The sequence below is a fragment of the Leiobunum rupestre genome, chromosome 3, assembly GCF_980474605.1.
Source record: "Leiobunum rupestre chromosome 3, qqLeiRupe1.1.hap1, whole genome shotgun sequence".
Taxonomy (NCBI): domain Eukaryota; kingdom Metazoa; phylum Arthropoda; class Arachnida; order Opiliones; family Sclerosomatidae; genus Leiobunum; species Leiobunum rupestre.
The window spans coordinates 56,076,193-56,096,708 of NC_143386.1; the positions used below are offsets into that span (position 1 = coordinate 56,076,193).

At 33.5% G+C, this 20,516-nt stretch overlaps 2 protein-coding genes across 2 annotated transcripts; one reads left to right on the plus strand and one right to left on the minus strand.

Annotated features, from left to right (window-relative positions):
- Positions 1-1,542: 1,542 nt before the first annotated feature.
- Cdep (Chondrocyte-derived ezrin-like domain containing protein) lies at positions 1,543-16,201 on the minus strand. Its single transcript, XM_090169792.1, has 24 exons — positions 16,036-16,201; positions 15,183-15,667; positions 12,258-12,362; positions 12,058-12,182; positions 11,893-11,990; positions 11,150-11,273; positions 10,971-11,058; positions 10,750-10,905; positions 10,527-10,687; positions 10,237-10,311; positions 7,233-9,664; positions 4,942-5,186; positions 4,783-4,872; positions 4,588-4,721; positions 4,445-4,526; positions 4,150-4,387; positions 4,032-4,090; positions 3,894-3,965; positions 3,767-3,835; positions 3,421-3,700; positions 3,161-3,354; positions 2,989-3,096; positions 2,772-2,923; positions 1,543-2,695 (listed from the first exon to the last, which is right to left on the minus strand). The coding sequence occupies exons 2-24, from the start codon at positions 15,390-15,392 to the stop codon at positions 2,653-2,655; spliced, it is 5,340 nt and encodes a 1,779-aa protein (XP_090025918.1). The 5' UTR covers positions 15,393-15,667; positions 16,036-16,201; the 3' UTR covers positions 1,543-2,652.
- A 231-nt stretch (positions 16,202-16,432) lies between these two features.
- On the plus strand, positions 16,433-20,438 carry dock (SH2/SH3 adaptor protein dock). Its single transcript, XM_090168718.1, has 3 exons — positions 16,433-16,636; positions 16,893-17,998; positions 18,067-20,438. Exons 1-3 carry the CDS (start codon positions 16,618-16,620, stop codon positions 18,265-18,267), a joined length of 1,326 nt encoding a protein of 441 aa, XP_090024844.1. The 5' UTR covers positions 16,433-16,617; the 3' UTR covers positions 18,268-20,438.
- Positions 20,439-20,516: the final 78 nt, after the last annotated feature.

A 20,516-nucleotide genomic window follows, 5' to 3' on the forward strand; every position in this document is an offset into this window, starting at 1 on the left:
CGAGTCAGCCGGGTTGTCGAGTATTCGATTATTTAAAAATTTTCCTTGTTCGAGTAGTCAAGTAGTCAGAATAACCCGTTCGGGTACTCGAGTAGTTAGAAAATCCCGAGGGGCTAACCACACTTAGAAAATCTGTACACCGGATTACGCTTAGATTACCACTGCCAAAGGCAGGGACTTCAAAGATTACGCGTAATCTCATAAGTACAGTGAAAGGTTCGGCTCTGTACACCGATTACACGGAGTGATCAGCCCCTCGGAAAATCCGTTCGGATAGTTGATTAATCGACGAGTTCTATTCGGGTAGTCGAGTAATTAAGAAAAAATTAAAATAGCCTACTAGTTACTACCCGCCCTAATTATTACCTTATGTGAACTGTTTGATAATAATAAAAATAATAACTTTTGATTTCATACGAAAATTATGAGATTTTTTATGCTGATAAGCTACAAATTATGCATGCACGAAGTGTATTTCCAACATTTTTTAACATGCTGGTTATTTTTCATGACCTCATTATCTTTGTAGAACCGACTTCATTTGTACTTTTTCAAGTACGCTCTACAACTTTCTCATTGACAGTTTTTGTCTAACACCTACTCGTTAAAACATACATTATAGGTTTTGAACTAAAAACCCCTCCGGAGCCACAATCTGTACTTGGTTACCATGGTAATTATGGAGGTAAAGTTCTAACAGGAAATGGGTAAAAGTAGTTGACTACGAGATTTCGAATTTAGGGTATGATGTCTATATTATCACTTTCTCTCAGCACAGAGTCCCCTAATGAAATATACATCCATGCTGCTACCAAGGACGATAATATACTACTTGTTTGCAAGTCGCAGTCTGAGCTGGGTGAGTATGTCAGTGTCGAGAAGGTTCTATAGAAGCACGTCAGCCCATGGACATTCTATGGTCACCCACGATTTTTCCAAATGGAAAAAAAAGCATACCATCATTGGCTCATGAAGTACGGCGTGACGTCATGCTAACATGTCACTATTCTTACATTTTATATCACGTTTGCTATAATTCAAGTGCATAAATTTGTATTTTAATAACAGAAACGATCTAAGAGTTGTTGCCTAGAAAACTAAAAAATAATACGCAATGGTATTATTACATAACAGCGACAAGCATTGAAAATTAGACTGTATATTTCTGATTTAGTCAACTAGAATGATAATAGTAATCAGCTACCCTATGCACCACCTTAAGCCTAAGTCATTTACAGCCTGTTTACTGAAAAACCGGGTTGCCATATTTTTTTAAAATTCCCATGAATTTTCCAAGTTTTCATTATCTGATTTTATGAAAAAATTTTGAAGTTTTATTTAAGTTAACGTTTTCCATTTGCAATAAAAATTAAATTCCCTGACTTTTATAGTTTTTAAAATTCCTTGACGTATGTAACCATTTTCAAATTACATGAGTTTTCTAGGTATTGTGGCAACCCTGGACAAGCACTATCTAACTTAACTTACTTTAGTATAATGTTAATATAAACAAGGTTTTGTATTTTGTTATAATTTAATTATAAAACTGCTTCAAAAACATCAGGAAAATTTTGCATGATGTTAAAAAAAAATACAATTATAAACCCAAAACAATTATTCAAATACTTTAGTTAATCCAGTTAGAAAATTAGTAATTTCAGAAGCTAATATCTTTATACACACCAAATAATTGACTCAATTTTTATATCATTTTTAAGTTTTGAAATAATCAATTGAACGTCACTAACATGACATTTTAATTGAATAAAATTAGCGTTATTTAGCACATTTCTGCGTATGTTAAGAAATATTTGGTTAATAAATTGTATAAAAGTTAACAATGACTTATTATATTCTCTTAATAAATGGTTTTTAAGGTGCTTTACTATAGTTTATTTAAAAATATTTGAAGGAACATTATTTGCTATAGTTTTAAATATCAACTTTTGTAACATGGTTAAACAGCTTAAAAATTGCCAATCGGGGTATAAAAGTACAATAAACCTTTCTCTTCACTTAAGAAGTATATATATATATTTTAATACTAATCAACGTTTTTTACTAGAGAGCTACATTAATTAAAGGTGAAAAAATATTGGTCCAAATGTTAAAACAATCGTAAAATAAGCCAATATATTTGTATATTACGCTACAAATGTAAAATCCAATTAAAAAAAAATGGAAGAAAATGTGTAAATCACGTAATCAGAGTACTATAGAAAATACTGGTACATATATCTAATTAGAAATAGCATTTTTGAAAATAAATTTAAAACAATTCTTATACATTTTCTCTAACCATTTGCTTAAAGGATTGAATTTAAATACAAGTTTATAAATGCAAAAACACTCGGAAGCTTATAACGCCTAATTAAGGCCAGTCTTATTTATTATTGCAAAAGTAACGAACTGGGGCTTTTTAACTACGAGCAATTTTTGAAACTATTGCTAGTTAGAATTTACTGTACATCTTCAGTTCTAAATAAAGGTTTATTTTACCAGTGGTAAAATATAATTATCTTCAAGATATGTAATTCTCTTCGTGTAAAATTTATAAATTAAATATTTACTTTAGTTTTTCTTTTGGAAGCACCAAATAGTTGCCAAAAATCGAGTGACAATGTGTACGTTTAAAAGAAACTATTTTGTATTTTAATGATGGTGAAGAGTAGCGCTGCTGATAACTTCAACCCATCTGAAATTTGACATAAGTTTATATACGTAATTAAAATAAATATCTATTTAAATTAAATATGTATTCAAATTTGTACCTGCTAAATGTATATTCACTTTCAGCGCGAAAGAAATAAACGTGATTTTTATACTGTAATTTGAAAACAAAATCTTTGCTGATATTGTCTTGTTCCAAAGGTGTGCTAACTGTATAACCCAATAATGGAAGACTGGCCAAGGGAAAATCATCCTTGCATGACAATTTTAAGATATTTAGTGGTTAAATAATAATTTGATAATTAAATTAAAACTTACTTGGTACGATTTGTAGAAAAAGAGGCAGAAATTAGTGAAAACAACCCATAATTTTTGCCATCCGCTACTATTTTTGAATTTCCTAAGTAAATACCCGCTCAAATAATTCTGTAAATTACGGAAATTGGTGAGTTTGGCTTTCGCGCGGATAATAAAGCTTTAGTTGACTTACGAGCATAGCGATTTGATAATCTTTATAGCCAACACTCGCATTTCTGTGCCAGCAGACGTGAACCGTTGTGTTCGAACGATGTTGCAAGTGTTTTTCTTGAACCCCCATTGGCGTTAATCCACTAACTGGGGATAGACCGTCTTTACTTGGGGATTGGGGGCTTTCCAATTTATCCATTATTTCATCCGATGAGCCTTTAACAGGTACGATAATAATTAAAAAAAAACAATGATAATAAAAGGAAATTTTTGAAGATTTACTGCATGAATGAAGACTAGAGTACATAAATCTTTCATCTTTTGGGTCTCTCGCATTGACGACAGCATCTGAAAGATCATCTAACCACTTTACTCTTTCACTTTCGGTAGCTGATGCAACCATTAGAGCACGGCCTGTTCCATAGATTGTGAAACAGTAATTGACACCCATTTTGGGTTCCGTCGCTTCTACCATTAATCCTTGCACCGGAGTTTGCCCATGAACTTTAAATTGTAGCTGAGGTGTTGATGCCCGACTTGTGTATAATAACACATCAGAGAACTGAAATTTGAAAATAATTATTTAACATGGATCACTCATTAATCACTCGATATTTTGAAAAATTACCAAAAAAAACATTCTTTGCTGATAGCCCTTCCTCGATAATTTCTGAAGGCATCCTTCTCTGATAAAATTCTGGGCAAATAAACTATACATTAACTCTTTACATAAATTTAATTAAGTTGAAATTTACCCTGCCAGGTATTATAAGGTTATCTAAACCAGTTAAATCTCTCTGCAGTTCCATTAGTTTGACATAATTTTCCTGCAGATTTAAATTGAGGTATTATAGGGTCATTTGCTTTAGATACTACCAGTAAATAGTACTAACCAAAGAGGACACGGAAGGTTTTAAAGAATTAGTTACATCTTGTAGTTTTAGAAGGGCAACTAAACATAAAAATATAATCTTAATTATTTTCAATTTGCTGCCCGAATTCTTAACGTACTTTTGCAATTATTCCAGTCTGGATGGGCTGAATTGTGATATGTTACAAATCTCTCTAAAATTTGACAATAATGCTGCAAACGGTGACATGGTCTTAATAAAAAAGCCATTAGCGGTAAATAGCACACTTTCTGCATTTCAAAGTCCCGATAGACTTGATTGAAATGGATGCTGTATTTATACGCATTATTCAACCGTTCGAGAACTAGAGGTAGTTTATCTACATAGTGATCATAATGCTGAAAAACAATGTTTTGTGAGTTACACGGCAAAATGAAAATGAAAGTTAACCTTACCTTTGTCATGCCACAATGCTCCAAGAGAATATCTCCTATGCCATGAATTATAGGTTGAGAAGGTGAAGTCACTCTTCCTTCCCTAAAATTGGGGCAATTACTGTAGTCAAATAAGTTTAAACACAATTAGGGTTAATTAGTACCAAGCTGCAATACGCTGCTCCAATGATCGTAAGAAATTGCAATGATGTTCGTATAAAGGATCGACTAAATGAAACAGAAGTGATAATGGTTCTGTTGGCATGTTCTCCTCTTTACTAACTTCATCGCGGAACCACTGAGAAAGAAGGTTAAAGGTATAAAAAGAATTTGACATGAATGATAATGTTTTATCTTACAACATTCAGTAGTTCTAAGTCTTTCTTGTACGAACGCTCAGTCATTAATAATTCCTTGGCTATATAATACGCCTTCTCTGAAGGAATTTTCTGCCAAATTGATTACATATTACGTATTAAATTGCATTAAGTGAATTGAGACTTGATCGAATAACTAACCCTTCTCCTAGAATCAATCTCCGTATCTGATCTTGGAGAAACAGGGGTGCTGGAGCCCTCTCTCCAGGATCTGTAAGGTGATGACGGTGATTTGGGAGGTGCCTCACTGTCACTTGACAAAGCGCCTCCTCTAGCTGATAAGGAGGCTGTTTCACTATGGGCGGTGCTTAAATCATTAGCACCATGACCACTCAAACTAGAATAATTCCTCATATTGGCCCTTAGTTGCACCGGGGATTCCAACACTATGATCAAAATGAAAAAATCTAATAAATAAATGGCTCTTATATTTAATTAAAAACCATGATTGATAAATGCTTATGACAAAAACAAAATTTGTGAAAAAGGACAACTTTAAAAACTTTTATTTAGCAAATTTTTACAAGGTTCGATAACTAAAAGCATGTGGTACAACAATTTTCTGTCTTTTAAAAACATTGAAGGATTTTACAACAGTGAAAGCTCGTAACAAATAGTATGAAAAAAAGTATATATTTTATGATTATACTGAAAATCAAAATAGGAACAACAAATATTTTATCATAGAAAAATTAAAATACTTTTAAATCATATTTAACCAGAACAGGAAAATTGAGCTTGCAATAACAAGTAAAATATTGCCACATTTTTTTTAAATTTGATATATTTAAAAGAAAATTTATGATGTATATTTGCTACAATTTGCAAGCTATAATTTTATCTTTAAAATGCACATTTAGAAATTAGTAATCCAATTAAAAGCTATTAGCTTATTTTGATATGTTAGTTACGATGAGACCTATACTTTTTCACAAGCATTTTCACATTTATAAACTGACACAAAGCATTATCGGATTTTTTTTAATTAGCTTATTCATTATTAAAGAGCATAATTAAAGCCTTACATTCATTTACAATTTATTTTCTATGCTAAAAGAAATTTTTCGAACAGGCTTGAGAAGGGCACAAATAAAATGACATCTTTTAACTCTACCAATATCTTTTGTATAGAATACTTTAAGTGGATCCTTAAAACATTTGTCTTAAAAATGGGAAAACTGTTGCTGTAGTTACATTTCAACTTAACAAATTAATTAACTTCAATATATATGACTAATACAAGGCAGTTTAAATTTGTCTCACAAGCTTATTTACCCAACATTACTTTGAAATGAAATAAAAAACATTTCAAAGATATCTTTGATATAAAAAACAATATATAACTCGTAATTAAGTAACATTTTGGCCATTAAACGAAAGGAACCTTTTTTTGTTTTGATTTAAAGTACGATAAAATAAGAGTATTTTGTTAAGAGTTCAGTAATTTGAGTATTCTAAAGAGTTGGTGGAGAGAAGAGTTATAAGATAGAAAAAGTTGTGCATTCTTAGCCATCTCCAGAAAATAAGTGCATGCACCGCAATAACGTTCAAAATTACCGTTTTTTTTTTTTAATTTTTAAAGGCATTATACAAAAGGTAGTAATTGGAATTGTTATTTTGGGAAAGGAAGTGAGAGCCCTGACAGTTTTAAAGTGCATCAGACAGAGGAGGTTAAGATCAACCAGTTCACTATGTTAAAAGTCCACAACATATTGGAAAGAAGTATCTTACCACCAGGCAAAAGAAAAACTATCATAGAAACAGACCTTTTTCAGACGATTTAAGTTATTTTTAAACTTTTAAAGAGCATTTACTAATAATAAAAAGGCTTAAAAAGAAAAATTAGTAAAATAGCACACTAGTATTAAAAATAATGAATTATTGTGTATATAAAGGGTAAATAGTCTGAAGTACATTGACTAAACGTTTAGATTGTCATTTTAAACCAATAACCCTAAGATTTAAATGCATTAAGTACTTATTTTAAAGCTATTTAAGAGATAAATTATAACCATTGTTATTAATTTGCGCCAAAAAAATGCCTATGAAATGAGGCACTTCTTAAAAGTTGCTCATCTATACTTTTGTGGGACAATTATATCATACTATATATATAGTAGCAAAACTTCACATTTAAAATGTGACAATATTTGTTTATCATTTGATTTATATATGTATATATATCTAAAAAGGAAATTAAAATTTCAGTCCCTTTCAGGTAATTTTCATAATTATGCACCAGGGAATACTGCGAGAAAGCCCTGAATGTTTAGCTTTTTGGTTATCTATTATAGTTGATTAGTAATTGTACTAAAAATACTGTGATCCTATAAAACCTACAAGTATTTTTCTTTGGTTTTCCTTAGAAATATCTATTAGTAATTGGTTTGAACTTGGCTAAAATTGGTGCCTAATATAAAACAATAATTATCAGTTTTGCGCAGTGGAATGTGAAGGGGATCCGTACGAGAAGGAAGAAGTCCTTTCTAAAATCGCTCCTCCAACAACTTCCAGTTCTAGATAACTCCGATGGCTTCTGGTTGAACGAGGGGTAGTTGGCAATGACTCGGTAGACGGGTCTTCCCCCACAACCGCTGTTTCGTCATCTGAATAGGACTTTTCAAGTTGTTCAGTGATGTGCTCTAGAATTTCCATTTGTCCATTTAGACTTGTATCGTCGCAAATTGTTTCGCCTTCAGTAGTGGTGGACCCATCTTCGAAACTATTGAATTTATATGCCGAATAGCTATAACGTGCCACTGGTCTTTCTTCACCATTACTTCTGGTGTTTAATGTGATGTAAATTTCTTCAGTGTGAGTGATTTCTGGTTGATCATCCAACGGAAAATCATCTTCAAGGGTTGCTAGATCTTCTTGAGACAATATCAGGTGTGTTTCAAATAACTGGGCATCACTTAGTTGGTGCATTTGATCGGAACTTGTACTGCACTGAGAAAACGTTCCTTCAGATGATGAAGTTTGGCTCAGATCTTCTTCAATACATTTTTGGCTTTTAAGTTTCGAAATAACACTAGGGTTGTCATTGAGGGGTGATGGTGGTAAAGGTGGTGGAGGAGGAGGGCAAGTGGGTGGAGTACGAAGGGGGGAAGGGTGCTTTTGACTAACGTAATCGTCGTAAATATCAGGAGTAGAATCTATGGTTTTGAAGGCCAAAGGCGGCGAAGGTGGAGGCAGTAGTAAACTGGGTAGTATATCAGGTAATATATTTTCACTGGAACCCAGAGGGTCGGCTGAATCAGAGATAAATACAATACCATCCAACTCACATTCTATACCTTCATCCTGGGCATCAAACCCAACTGGTGAAGATGCTCTGGGAAAATCACCAAATGCATCGTAACTATCAGGAACAGGCTGAACAGCTTCAGTAATGTTAAATCCAGCTTTGATTGTTTCAGGAGACATTCTTCTTCCATTGTAAATAGCTTCATCAGCTCTGCTAGTATCATCATCGCATGCGTCAATGTATGGGAAATCGGCGCAACTACTTTTTAGGATGGAATCATCCGATTTGCTCTGATGTATCTTCAAGTCTTTCTTTTCTATAGCACTACCTTGAGAAAGTCGCCGTCTACGAAACTGCTCAAATATGTCTCTTTCAAATGAATCATCTTCGAGAGAATCATCTTGGGATGAGAAACTTCTCATATTTGGGAGTTGATGGAGAGACACATAGTCCATTGTCCTGAGACGATGCCCCTTAGGGGAGGTACTACTTCCTCGTCTTGCTTTAACTTTACCGTTTGTTCCTGAGAGTTCGTCACCCATACTAAAACTGGAGGTTATTCGACTAGCCCTGGCATAGAGAGTCGGGCTTCCATGAGCTGTGCGCGGTCTTTCCATTTCAACCCGTACTCGCGGTTTACGTTTTTTACTACGTTCATGAGCGCTACCACTACTGCTAGTAGTGAAAAGCCTTTTGTGCAAAATATACTCTATTTCACCATTACCATTTTTCCCATTCCCTTTGCTCATTGTCGGAACTACATCTGGTTTCTTCCCATTTCCACCTTTACCATTTTTCTGACTCTTGAGTGGCCCACCCTTTTTGGCTATAATTTTACTTTCCCCAACCTCCTCTGTCCATGTGCCATTATCTTCCAAACTCTTTTGCAATTGACATACGGGTCGTTTATCATTCTCTAAAACGACTACCGACGGTTTACGTTCTATAACTGATTCTGCCAAGTCGCTCGATTTATCACTCGACTCGGTTGTACTTGTCTCCACACCAACTCTTTCAGAAGCCAACGTTTCCGCCTTGGCCGATACTGCCTTTAGAACTGACTCTGTGAAATCAACAGTTGTGTCCGACGAAAAGTCCTTCATAACAGCGATATCGGAGCAGGCGGTAACGTCTTTTTCATCAACCAAATAAGAATCATGCGACACATTATCATCCCCTTCGTGTCCCAACGAATTGGGACTCTTAAGTCCATCATCAAAACTATTTTCTAAGTCAGAAGTTTTCAAACCTGTGGGCAAAGTATCATCTTCTCCATCCGATTTAGCTCCTCCTCTAGGATGTCCAAGGCCGGCGTTACCAAATCCATTAGACACAGTTCTGGGGGACTCCCGCTCATTGATGATCGAACCACCACCATTAGTCAAGCGATGGTGTGTTGGAGAGACAGGTTGCGACACTGAATTCGCATGCTGATGAGGTGGTGGCCTTGGAGGACTTAGACTGGGTGAGGAAGGACGATTCGTAGAAGAGGTATTTTCGTTGGAAATGATGACAGAACCACAAGATTGACTTCCACTGACGGGCAGCAATGGCTGGGCTGAGATCGAGGTACCTACACCGCTACAAGACGAGCTCGGGATGCGGAGGCTAGTGGATCTGCGGGTGACAGGGGCAACATGTGGGTTGGGACAGATCAGAACGTGAAAAGTCAGCATCAGAGAGAAAGATTTCACCACAGGAGAGAGAAAACAATGAAAATATAGACAGAGAAAGGGAGATAGGGAGCGAACATTGGGTGGAGGACAACATGCCAAAAACGAAAGGAAAAGCAAGTCAAAAACAAAAACTTTAAAAAACTGTTTAAATGTAGAGCTATTTGAAGCGGTAAATTGAAAAAAAAAAAGACTGATACAAAAATATAGGCAAAAAGTGTAGCTTGTTAAAGAAAACTTAATATTTTGCACAGCACTAAAAACTGCAATCTCGATGGTCCTGAGCAGTAACTTTAACAAGCACACTTCATCCCTTGTACTCTTTCCAATACAAACGTGCATTATTGGGGTTTGATAGAGATAATTCGACCAAATTAATCGGATTATACAAAAAATTATACAATTTTCAATTACAATAACTATTTTTGACAGAGTTAAGGTTCGTAATGACTTTTTTATAATACAGAATTTTGGATTATTTTGTTTTGAACGAGCAGTTACAGTAACTAATCCTACCTTTGAAACGGTTGTCGTTTTATATAATTTTCTCTGACAAACTCCACTATCTGTTTTTGAGTCCTCCCACTATACCTACATTATTTTATTAAGAAATCGCCCCAGAACAACCGAAAAAAAGAAAAAGACAAAAAGAAACAATGAGAAAAATAATAATAAACCAAAAACAAAATATCGTAACTTATAATTGCGGAATAAAAAATGTACAAATCATTAAGGCAAAATAAGATAACTGTATCAAACTACTATAAATTGTAATAAAGATTAAATTTTAACAAATTATAATTTACCTGAAAGAGGAACCCCTACTGAAAATTCGTGTTTTCTGACGAGGCACTTTCTTCACTTCCGCACAACGGAAAAATGCATGGTTTTCTATACACTTTTTCCAAAAATTCTTGCATTCATTTCGACTCTCAAAGTTAAACTCCACCGAATCTTTATAAAACCCCTGAAAAAGGATGAAAAAAATTGCAGCTATCTCTATAGGGAACCATTAGTTAAAATACATACATAACCTTCGGGATGAAGTTTAATCAAGAATCTTTTTCTCTTAAAACTGAGCTTTCGAATTTTGGCCCAAGAGAATGTATTAATCTTGGTGAAATTTTGGAAGACTAGCACACCCATATGAGCAGTGGCCAAATTCAGCGGCACCCCTTCATTATCCTTTATTGAGTCAAGAATAATATTAATTTAATTTTTCATTGGGTTAAAGAACAAAAATTAAGTACTTTGGCGGGCGTCATTCTAATTCCGTATAATTCACACCTACGAGCTGTTTCCAAAAGATTCAAGTCTGCCTCGGACGGTGTTTGGCCTCTTGAGCATTAAATTAAAATTATAATTTAATGAAAAATATACTTGTAATAAAAGATTACAATTTCTTAAAAAGGAGAAAAACAACACTAACATGTGTTTCTTGTGATTTTCCATAATCTTCCGTTGGAATTCGGCATCTTGATTAGGTACAAATTTATAGGAAGACAAATAAGTATGATCTGGATAGTCTTCCGTGTTATAGTCGCCACATTCAGCTAAAATACAACGAGAAACTACTCATTAACCTATTTCTCAAATTAACCCAATATTTCTTAACCTTCTTGCACTCCGCCTCTAGCAGTAATGGTTCAATTTTTGAGTTACTATACAGGGTGTTACGGAAAGAGTATCGAAACTTCCTATATGCCTTCTATGGGTCTCTATGAGTAAAAAATGTCTAATAAACATGCGTCCTCAAGTGCTTCGTTTCAGAGATATGGGCTCCCAAAAAACTACCCCAAAAAACCGGACACAGCCTTAAATCTGGCAAACAATATTCTTCCTTGAACCAAATTGTTTTCATTAAACTATCAATTGTTTTTTATCCATGAGGCGAGGAACTTTAATAACAAGCGGTAAAAGTTAATTAATGTCCTTTTAGAAGTAAAATGAGTTTTTGGGGTAGTTTTTTGGGAACCCATATCTCTGAAACGAAGCACTTTAGGACCCATGTTTATTAGATATTTTTTTGCTCAGAGAACCATAGAATGCATATAGAAAGTTTTGGTACTCTTCTCTTTAACACTCTGTATAGGGCTGTAGCCAAAAGTTAAGTACTATTCAATAAACCATTTCAACAAATTTACCCCAAATTTAAAGAATATAAATAATTACATTGTACAATGTACGATGCCATCAGTGCGGCTGTATTTTCATTACATTGAAGCAGTCCCTGAGTTAGGTCTTTTTTGATTTGGAGACTAAACAAGTATCTAGAAGTATAACTTATTTTAACATAAATATTTTTAACAAATTATAATTGCATAATCATATAGCAACCTCGTATACTCTTCTTCTAGTTGTGCAGGGTCTGGTGTGTAAAATTTAATGGAAAAATACATAACAGGGTGAACCATTGAAAGACCTAGTTGTCGACACATTGGCTTCTCATAATCTAGCCAGTACTTTTAAGAAAAGAAAAAGCTCTTAATCCCTAAACACTATATGAAAATTTTTGAAACATAAAAAGTAAACTATACTTTAACTCCAGCATCATCAGAGTATTCTAATCCAAAATAATCCACCTCAAGAAGGTTGAGCATTTTGCAAACTTGTTCAAAGAGTAGTTTACCCATAGCTTTGTACTGTCAATTCAAAGAAAAGGGTTAGTAAATTTGTAATTAAAGGCTCATCAGAAAAACATTTAAAAAAAACTTTAATATTGTAAAAAAGTAGGTGTAATATTTAAGACAAATAAACAATTTAACTGTGGTATTAAAACTAGTATTTTCTGATCGTTGTAAAATAAATTAATACAAAAGTTAATAAACATTCAGAGTGCCTATATGAATTTTAAAATACAGAAGTTTTATCAATTCCCCATGAATAAAGCTACTTTTTTATTAAAAAAAAACACTGTATAAACTATAGAATAACTTCAGGCATTCTTTGTTATAATTATTTCAATGGGTTATACACAATTTTTTTTCATGTTATCAGAAGCATATAATATATCTTTGTGAGAGAAATATACTGCCGATCTTTGCTGGTTGCTCCTGCTTTCCCAAAATTCATTTTTGAAGAAAATATGGTTGCAAGGCAAAATAAATCATACACGGATTTTAAGAACTAATGCTTCAGAAGAAATAGTTCAAAATTAAGTAAAGAGGGAGATTTGTGCACCAACTAAGCTGAAGATAGCATTACACAACACTACGATGCTTACTAATTAATAAGTGTGTGCGACGCAGCTCAGCGGCAAGTTTCAATAGTTCTTTATATAAAATATGAATAAATGTTAACATAAAATATGAATAAAAAGTAAAAAATATATTACATCACAAGACAACTTTAATAGTATATTCTTCCCACGGGCGATAGAAAAATTATATAAATCCCCAAGACTATAGCGCACGCTTGAAGTCTTGAAAAAGTAAGAGACTGTGACGTAATAGTCACATTAAAACCAGAAAGTCATGTTACTTTATAAAAAAAACTATTCACAAGTGCCATTTAGAATAAGGGGGAAAGCTAACAAGGTATAGTGTAGTGCCATCTTCGACATAGGCGGTGTAAAAATCAAAAATCAGGTGTAAATATATATCCACCAAAAATTTTTTACAAGTCATTAAGTTTAATGGTTTTGATGTACATACTCAGTAGGCACAATTTAACTAGTTACAATGTCAGCAGTTGCAATTTTTATATAGAAACAAAGTGGTTATAGAGAATGAGGCTCTAATACTATAGGTTCTTTGAACAATCAACAAGTTAATATATACTTTTTCAATCTTTTTTTTTTAAGTGTATGCCACGAAAGTGCATTAAAATTTGGGGTTAAATTGGTGAAAACTAAATATATGCACAATACCTAGGTGTACTACCCTGTTAGAAGGGTTAGTTTTGGTGGGAAAATCACTTTCAATGAACCTCTAAATTAACCTTTTTCATATCACCACATTTATTCCAATTGATCTTTACTTTTCTTGAATCATATTATATACTTCTGATGATATGTATTGCAAGGCCAAAGGTTTTACATGTTTTAAATACCGAGATAAATTCTTAATGAAAAAAATTTATATGCATCATAAAAAACTAACTGCACAGAAAAATACATTAAAAAGCTAGTTATAACTTAACGGAAATGGGAGGGAATGAAAACACCATCGGATATTTACAGATTATCCTTAATTAATTTCTAATCACTTGAAACCAGTTACACATAATAAAACCATCGTGCAATAGATTGTTAATAGTTTAATAGTCTAGCTTTGAAGAAATATTCCTAATCTCAAATGCCAGGAATAATATAACTTCCTGACAACCTGACATATCGCCAATTTCTACCATAAAACAGCATTTGTCAAACACTCCTATCATGTTTCTGTTTAAGGGGAAAAGGGGCCTTCTCTTTTCCCCTCCACAGCAGCTTCCTGTTATTAGTTCGCCTAGATATTCGCCCTTATACTGTAAATTGTATAGTCTTCTGTGGTAATTGAGGAAAACCAAATTGCTTTCAAAGAATAACAATTGCAGCGCCCTTCTACCATTCAATTTAATAAAACATAAAATAAAAGCTCCACAACCATTCAATTTAATAAAACAAAAATAAAATTTGTGATCTAATAAGAAAAAATCCTATAAATAGAGGGTAAAAAAGGGCCTCTTCAACCGATGAAAGAAAGAGTTTGTATGTTTGTAAGAGAGATAACTTTTATATCCTTGGTTTAAATAGATCTAGCTTACAATAATAATACCTCACTTTCCCAAAACGTTTTTTTTCTTTAAGCGTAATATAAAAATCTTCAGTGGATTGCGAAAACCAGACTATTTGGCATAAACAGTTTATAATTTAACTAAGGTCCCTGGAAGAAATGGCAAATTACTTTTAAGGGGGAAAAATTCCCCAATCCCTCCCACACTTCTTGAGAAAGTGAACAACTTCGCTCTGGACTGATGGATTCAATTGACAACAGTTTATTCTATTAAGAGCTCTTTAGTCACTCAGAAAACTCCCAAAACATCTACACAGTCTGTTACACAAGTTATATTTTTTACAATGATGAACATCAAAATTAAATTATAGTATAACCAAAAGTATATAAATTTCTTCACATAAAGTGCTTTAGTTCATAATCTGAAAATTTTAGTTCATACTGATATCTATTCTCAAAAATACCACAAATGTTTGGTGGAGACTAAATCTTTAAGCCTCATACATGCTCTTCGCTTCAACATATTGAACAAATGAGGGGAGCCATAGGGAGGCAGGCAACAGATAATTTGTTTATAGTTGCGAATTACTTTGCCATAGGCACTTATCTATTTGGGTAGGATGCCAATTCTACGTCACTCCACACATAGCTATCAGAAATTATTTCACTAACAAAAACACTTATGGAATATAATTATAGTCTTATGGTATAAGTTTGATAATAATAGTAAGAAGATAAATATACAACCTGAATTTGAACATTGCCAATAGTTCCATCCAAGAAATGAACTTGAACCGAGAACATTTTGCTAGGTTGTTTCTTAGACTCGGGTAAACTGTGCTCTTGGTGACTAACTCCACCAGGGCTGTCCATGTTGCTAGGGGTACTTAGAGAGTGCGACATTTGATTTTTAGACTGAGCTAATGTTGAATTAGGGCCTGAACTGTGATAATCCATTCTGAATCACTGCCTCAATCTTGATTTCACAAAAAATGTGCTTATGTCACAGTACCATTGAATATAATATTGTTCTACTCTAGAGTCATTTATAAACCCTATTTATCATTTATTCATGATGTTCCTTTTTCACATTTCTCCATATCACTTAAGTAAACACATATGAGTTCCCTTATGTTATCGTGGTATCAGAATTGAAAATTTCATTGGTAAAGACTCAAGCAAGCCAAGTGAATGAAGTCTTATAACAGTTTTCAATGGTTCCCACTCCATAGCTGTAATAAAGTAGCAAAACAAACTTTAATATGAAATTTTCAATTAACTGGAGTCAGGTGAAGTTTATCACATTAAGTATGGGCCAGTGTCAGGTTAATGACTTGACACTGAAACCCATTCTTAAATCTTAATCAACTTAAATTTTCCAGTAGATGGCTTATAGGGTTGTTGGGGGGTTCTTTTCTTATCAATTTGAATGTAAACACCATTTAAAATTGAAAGATACACCAGGGTGGGGTGAGCCGGTGACCCAATGACCTCAGTCAGACACCCAAAGGGCCAAAGCTGGCCCCAAACTAAGAGGCAGAGCCAAGGCTTCTGAAGACTTAATGGCAAATTAAAAACACAATTACGAAAAATATCTTACCAAAATGTTTCAAATTAGTCTTTGATTTGACTTTTAAGTAAATGGTTACATAATACAACTAATAAGGCTAGAGAGAAGAATTAAATTTCAGAGTAAACACAACGTATTTCGTTAGCACCCAGACTACCACCCACGACACAACCGAGTAACCGCCATGAAGCCCGAAGTCGGCTTCAACTAGCTTTTATTGGTGGAATTAGCTGTCCCTTTTAGTGATTCTCCGCCCTTTAAGTTTTAACGCAAACAATTATTTTTAAATTTAGTTCTAAAATAAACTTGTAAGTGTTATAAATCACCATGAATTTATGATTTATACATTTTTAAAATGTGTAAGTTTCAATAAATACCAAAATTGATGGAAATAATATCGTCAATAGACGGTGTTAGTTTCAGTCTGCGGGGGTCAAAAGAATCATGAGGGTCACGTAAATGACATCATGCATATATTTGATTATTCTTCGGCCTTTAACTAAAGCGAAAATTACAAATAAAGTTATAGCCGGTATTATTTTAGAAAGCATTTAAAAGTAATGAATGGAAAATTCTAAATAGTATCTCTTAAGCTTTTATAAGCTTTCAGAGATGTCTAATCCTAAAATGGGTGAGTAGTAATTGACACAATATGATGGGAAGGGTATGGTTATTACTTTATTTGACGACGGGCCTTGGTCCGTCTGGTTTCGCCCATCGTCCCTTCTGTTTTGTGAATATGTAAAGTTTGATAGCTTTTATGCCTTGGATCATGCTTTGAATATTTTTATTTTTTACATTTTTATTTAAATAATACGCTTTAGTGTGTTTTGAGTCTATGTCCAAAATGCCCTACCGGAAGTTTGTTAAATTTCATTTTTCTACAGGGAAAACTGGGGAAGAAGCTTATGTTGTAGCTAAATACGATTATACAGCTCAGGGAAGTCAGGAGCTTGATATTAAGAAAAACGAACGCCTAATCTTACTAGATGATAGTAAACATTGGTGGAAAGTGCAAAATTCCAAGAACCAATCTGGATTTGTGCCCTCTAACTATGTTAAACGTGAAAAGCCCTCCATATTTGACAGTATCAGGAGAAGAGTTAGAAAGAAAGATGCCAAAATGTCTCCCACCGCTTCTCCAGTGAACACTAAAGAAGTGGACATAAACATAAATTCTTCTTCGAACAACATATCTCCGAAGAGTAAACCTTACCTAAATACCACGGCTTTTGTGAAATACCATTATGCCGCTCAACAAGCAGATGAAATCTCATTAGTCAAAGGTAGCCGCGTGTTAGTCATGGAAAAATCTAGCGATGGATGGTGGAAAGGAGAATATAATGGTAATACTGGCTGGTTTCCTTCAAACTACGTGCAGGAGGAATCCGATGACGTTGGAGAATCTGGGAATTTTGTCACACCTGATTCATCTGCCCCCAGCTCTTTCAAAAGAGGCCAGCAGTGCTTAGACGTAGTTGTTGCACTCTACGCATTCACTGCTCAGAATGACGAAGAGCTTACTTTCCAAAAAGATGAACATTTGGAGATTATCGATAGGCCCTTAAATGATCCAGATTGGTGGAAAGCTAGAAATCAGCAAGGTGAAATCGGATTAGTGCCCAAAAATTACGTGCAAGTACTCGTGGGTAATAGAACTGGAGCTTCCGAAACGAATCCAATTCCAATCACAGATTCGATGATGAGAGTAGGTTTTGCTGAAGATGGATTGATACCTCCAACATCCCATCATGGTAAAGAGGTAACGAAGCTCTCTCAAGTTGGAGCGATGGGAGGATCTCCATTAGCCCATCCTAAGCACGATTCAGCCAACCAAACTTCTAATAACGCATCCCAAGCTATGAATTCGGCCCAGCCCGAATTAAATGACAAACCATGGTATTTTGGAAGAATTTCCAGAAAGGAATGTGAAAAACTTCTCAATGATTTTGGAGATGATGGAGATTTCATAATCCGAGACAGTGAAACAACAGTAAGATGAAACCAACTATTTAATTACCTTGTTACTGAAACTTTTAATTAATATTCCTTTTTTAACAGCCTGGAGCATTCTCTCTCTCATTAAAAGCTCCAATGAAAAATATGCATTTTAAGATACGACTAGAAAATGATCTCTACTGCATAGGATCCCGGTCTTTTGCTTCTCTCGACGACATGGTTGAGCATTACAAGCGAGCTCCGATTAACACGACGGATCAGGGCGAAAAATTTTATCTAGTTAAAGCATTTCGCAAGCCTTGACCATGATAGTCTTATTCCCCTTGCTTCTCTCTAATCTCAAATATATTTTGGCAAGGTTTAAACAACATAAATAATGATCATTCACTAGATATGACCAGTTTATCGCTATAACAAAATATATTGTGTGGTTTAAAAAACTGTCGTTCCTTTGTATGACGCTCTTCAGTTTTTTAAACTTTGAAAACCCGTGGGGTTATACAGAATCCAGTAATCCTTTTTTAATCTCTAGGTTTCATTCAAATCTCCGTACTAAGGTTAATTGTATACTAAGATGTAGTTTTTTGCATTGCCATTTTAAACATCTTAGTTAATGGTATTGTTTGGTTTTTAATAAATATAGGAAGATTAGTGTGTATAAATTAATGAAAAATGGTCTGTAAATGGCTAGTATTAACACAAATGATGTACTATCCTCTCTGTCACTGAAGTATAATGATATTTAAGCTCTTAATTTTAAAGCTAGTTGCCTACTGCGACTCAATTAGGTTCACTATACTGCCATCCATATACATGTAAAAAGCAGGTAGAGTTCTTAGAGTCTCAGATTTTACGGTGAAATAGGTATATTTACAAAATATAAAGTTCTTTTACTACTGTCACATTTTGATTTGCGGTAAATGAAATTATATAACCAAGAAAGCATTCATATAAACCTCCATTTCTCTAAATTAGCAGAATGTAGAGTTTTATTGCCAAAAATTGATTTTGTAAAAGATTTTTGATATAATAGCCATATTTGGTCAAATACATGTAGTGTATATCTGAAAATTAAGGTTTATATACATACTATCTTGAAAATATAATGAAGTACATAAATTTATAACTGCCATATATACTGTAAATAAAGTCCTTTTCCAACCGAAGTTTTACTATAAATTTGTCAAGTATGTTAACAAAAAGGAACAACTGCACTTAGATTATCTTATAAAGGAAAAAAAATGCCAAAAACTATTTTAAACTCCCCCTTTTATTTTAGCTGCATGCCAAAGGACTCTGTAGATTAGAATATAGGAAAAAAAACCTAAAAAATTAGAAGAAAATAAAATAATTGTAGCATGAATAGAATAGCTTTGAAAATCGCAGCTGTTCTTATTTTTATTGTTTGAAGAAAATTATTGTGGTTACTTACGGCAGTAATGATTTGTATTTACATTCAGGGTACAGTGTTTTTGCAGGTTTTATGAAATTCTTTTAACCTGCATATATTTTTCCCATTATTTATTCACTACCTTGGTTTTCTACCGCACAGTTTTTCTTTCTCTTAAAATACCCGTACATATTCCTTTTAAATGTTAATAGTTGTTTAATTTTGCTCAACTACAATGTTCAAATGACATTTATTTTGTTATTGTAATTAAAAAGCTACTAATTTGTAAAGTAGGCAGCTGTTTGTTTTACAAATAGCCATTTTTAAACTATAATCTGTGTATGATTGTTTCTAGTCCCGAGTGTATTTCGTAAAATATCCTGTCAAAGGGTAAATAATTTCAATTAAATTACATTTTATTCGTACCTTATTAGATATTGAGCATACATTTTGATTCTAGAACTGCAGCTTTCTTATAATGAACCTAATATCCCAAATTATTAATATATACAAATGCTTCTAGTAAGTGTAATTACGCGTTCTTGCACCAAGTTTTCTATTAGTGGATTTTTTAGTAGTGTGTTTTTACAAAATTAATTTCACGTGAAAGTGTCTAAGTGAGGGAGGATAGTCTTCTCGTAAGGCTGAGACGTAGTTATAGCCTTTTTTTCTACAAAAGGTTTGGAAATTGTAGTGTTTGAGCTAATGTTTTCAAATAAGCTACCAGTAAAATACTGGAATGTAAATATGGTGTATTAATCACCATATACATGCATATATAGCATTCAAATCTCAGCCTTTTAAACGTTTCTCCATGAAAAAATCCGATATACTAGGAATTAATATTAATAAGAATACTCGCAAATAAAAATACCCCAATTAATTTATTGATATTAGCTCATTTGTACAATTAAATAACGTGACATCATCGATGATAATACAGGGTTTTTGCATGGTTTCTAAAATTGGCAAATAGGAGTGTAATTTTTCTAAATTAATAAAGAAAACCCCTTTTTCTGAAGTGCTATCTTTGTCCTGCTAGTGTTTTTTGTGTAACGAAAAAACGCTTCTGTAGTAAGACAAGTGGGTTAAGAAATAAATACCATGCATTTTAAAAAATATATACAAAATTGAGAGGCTTTTATTTTTTTAAATTTTATTT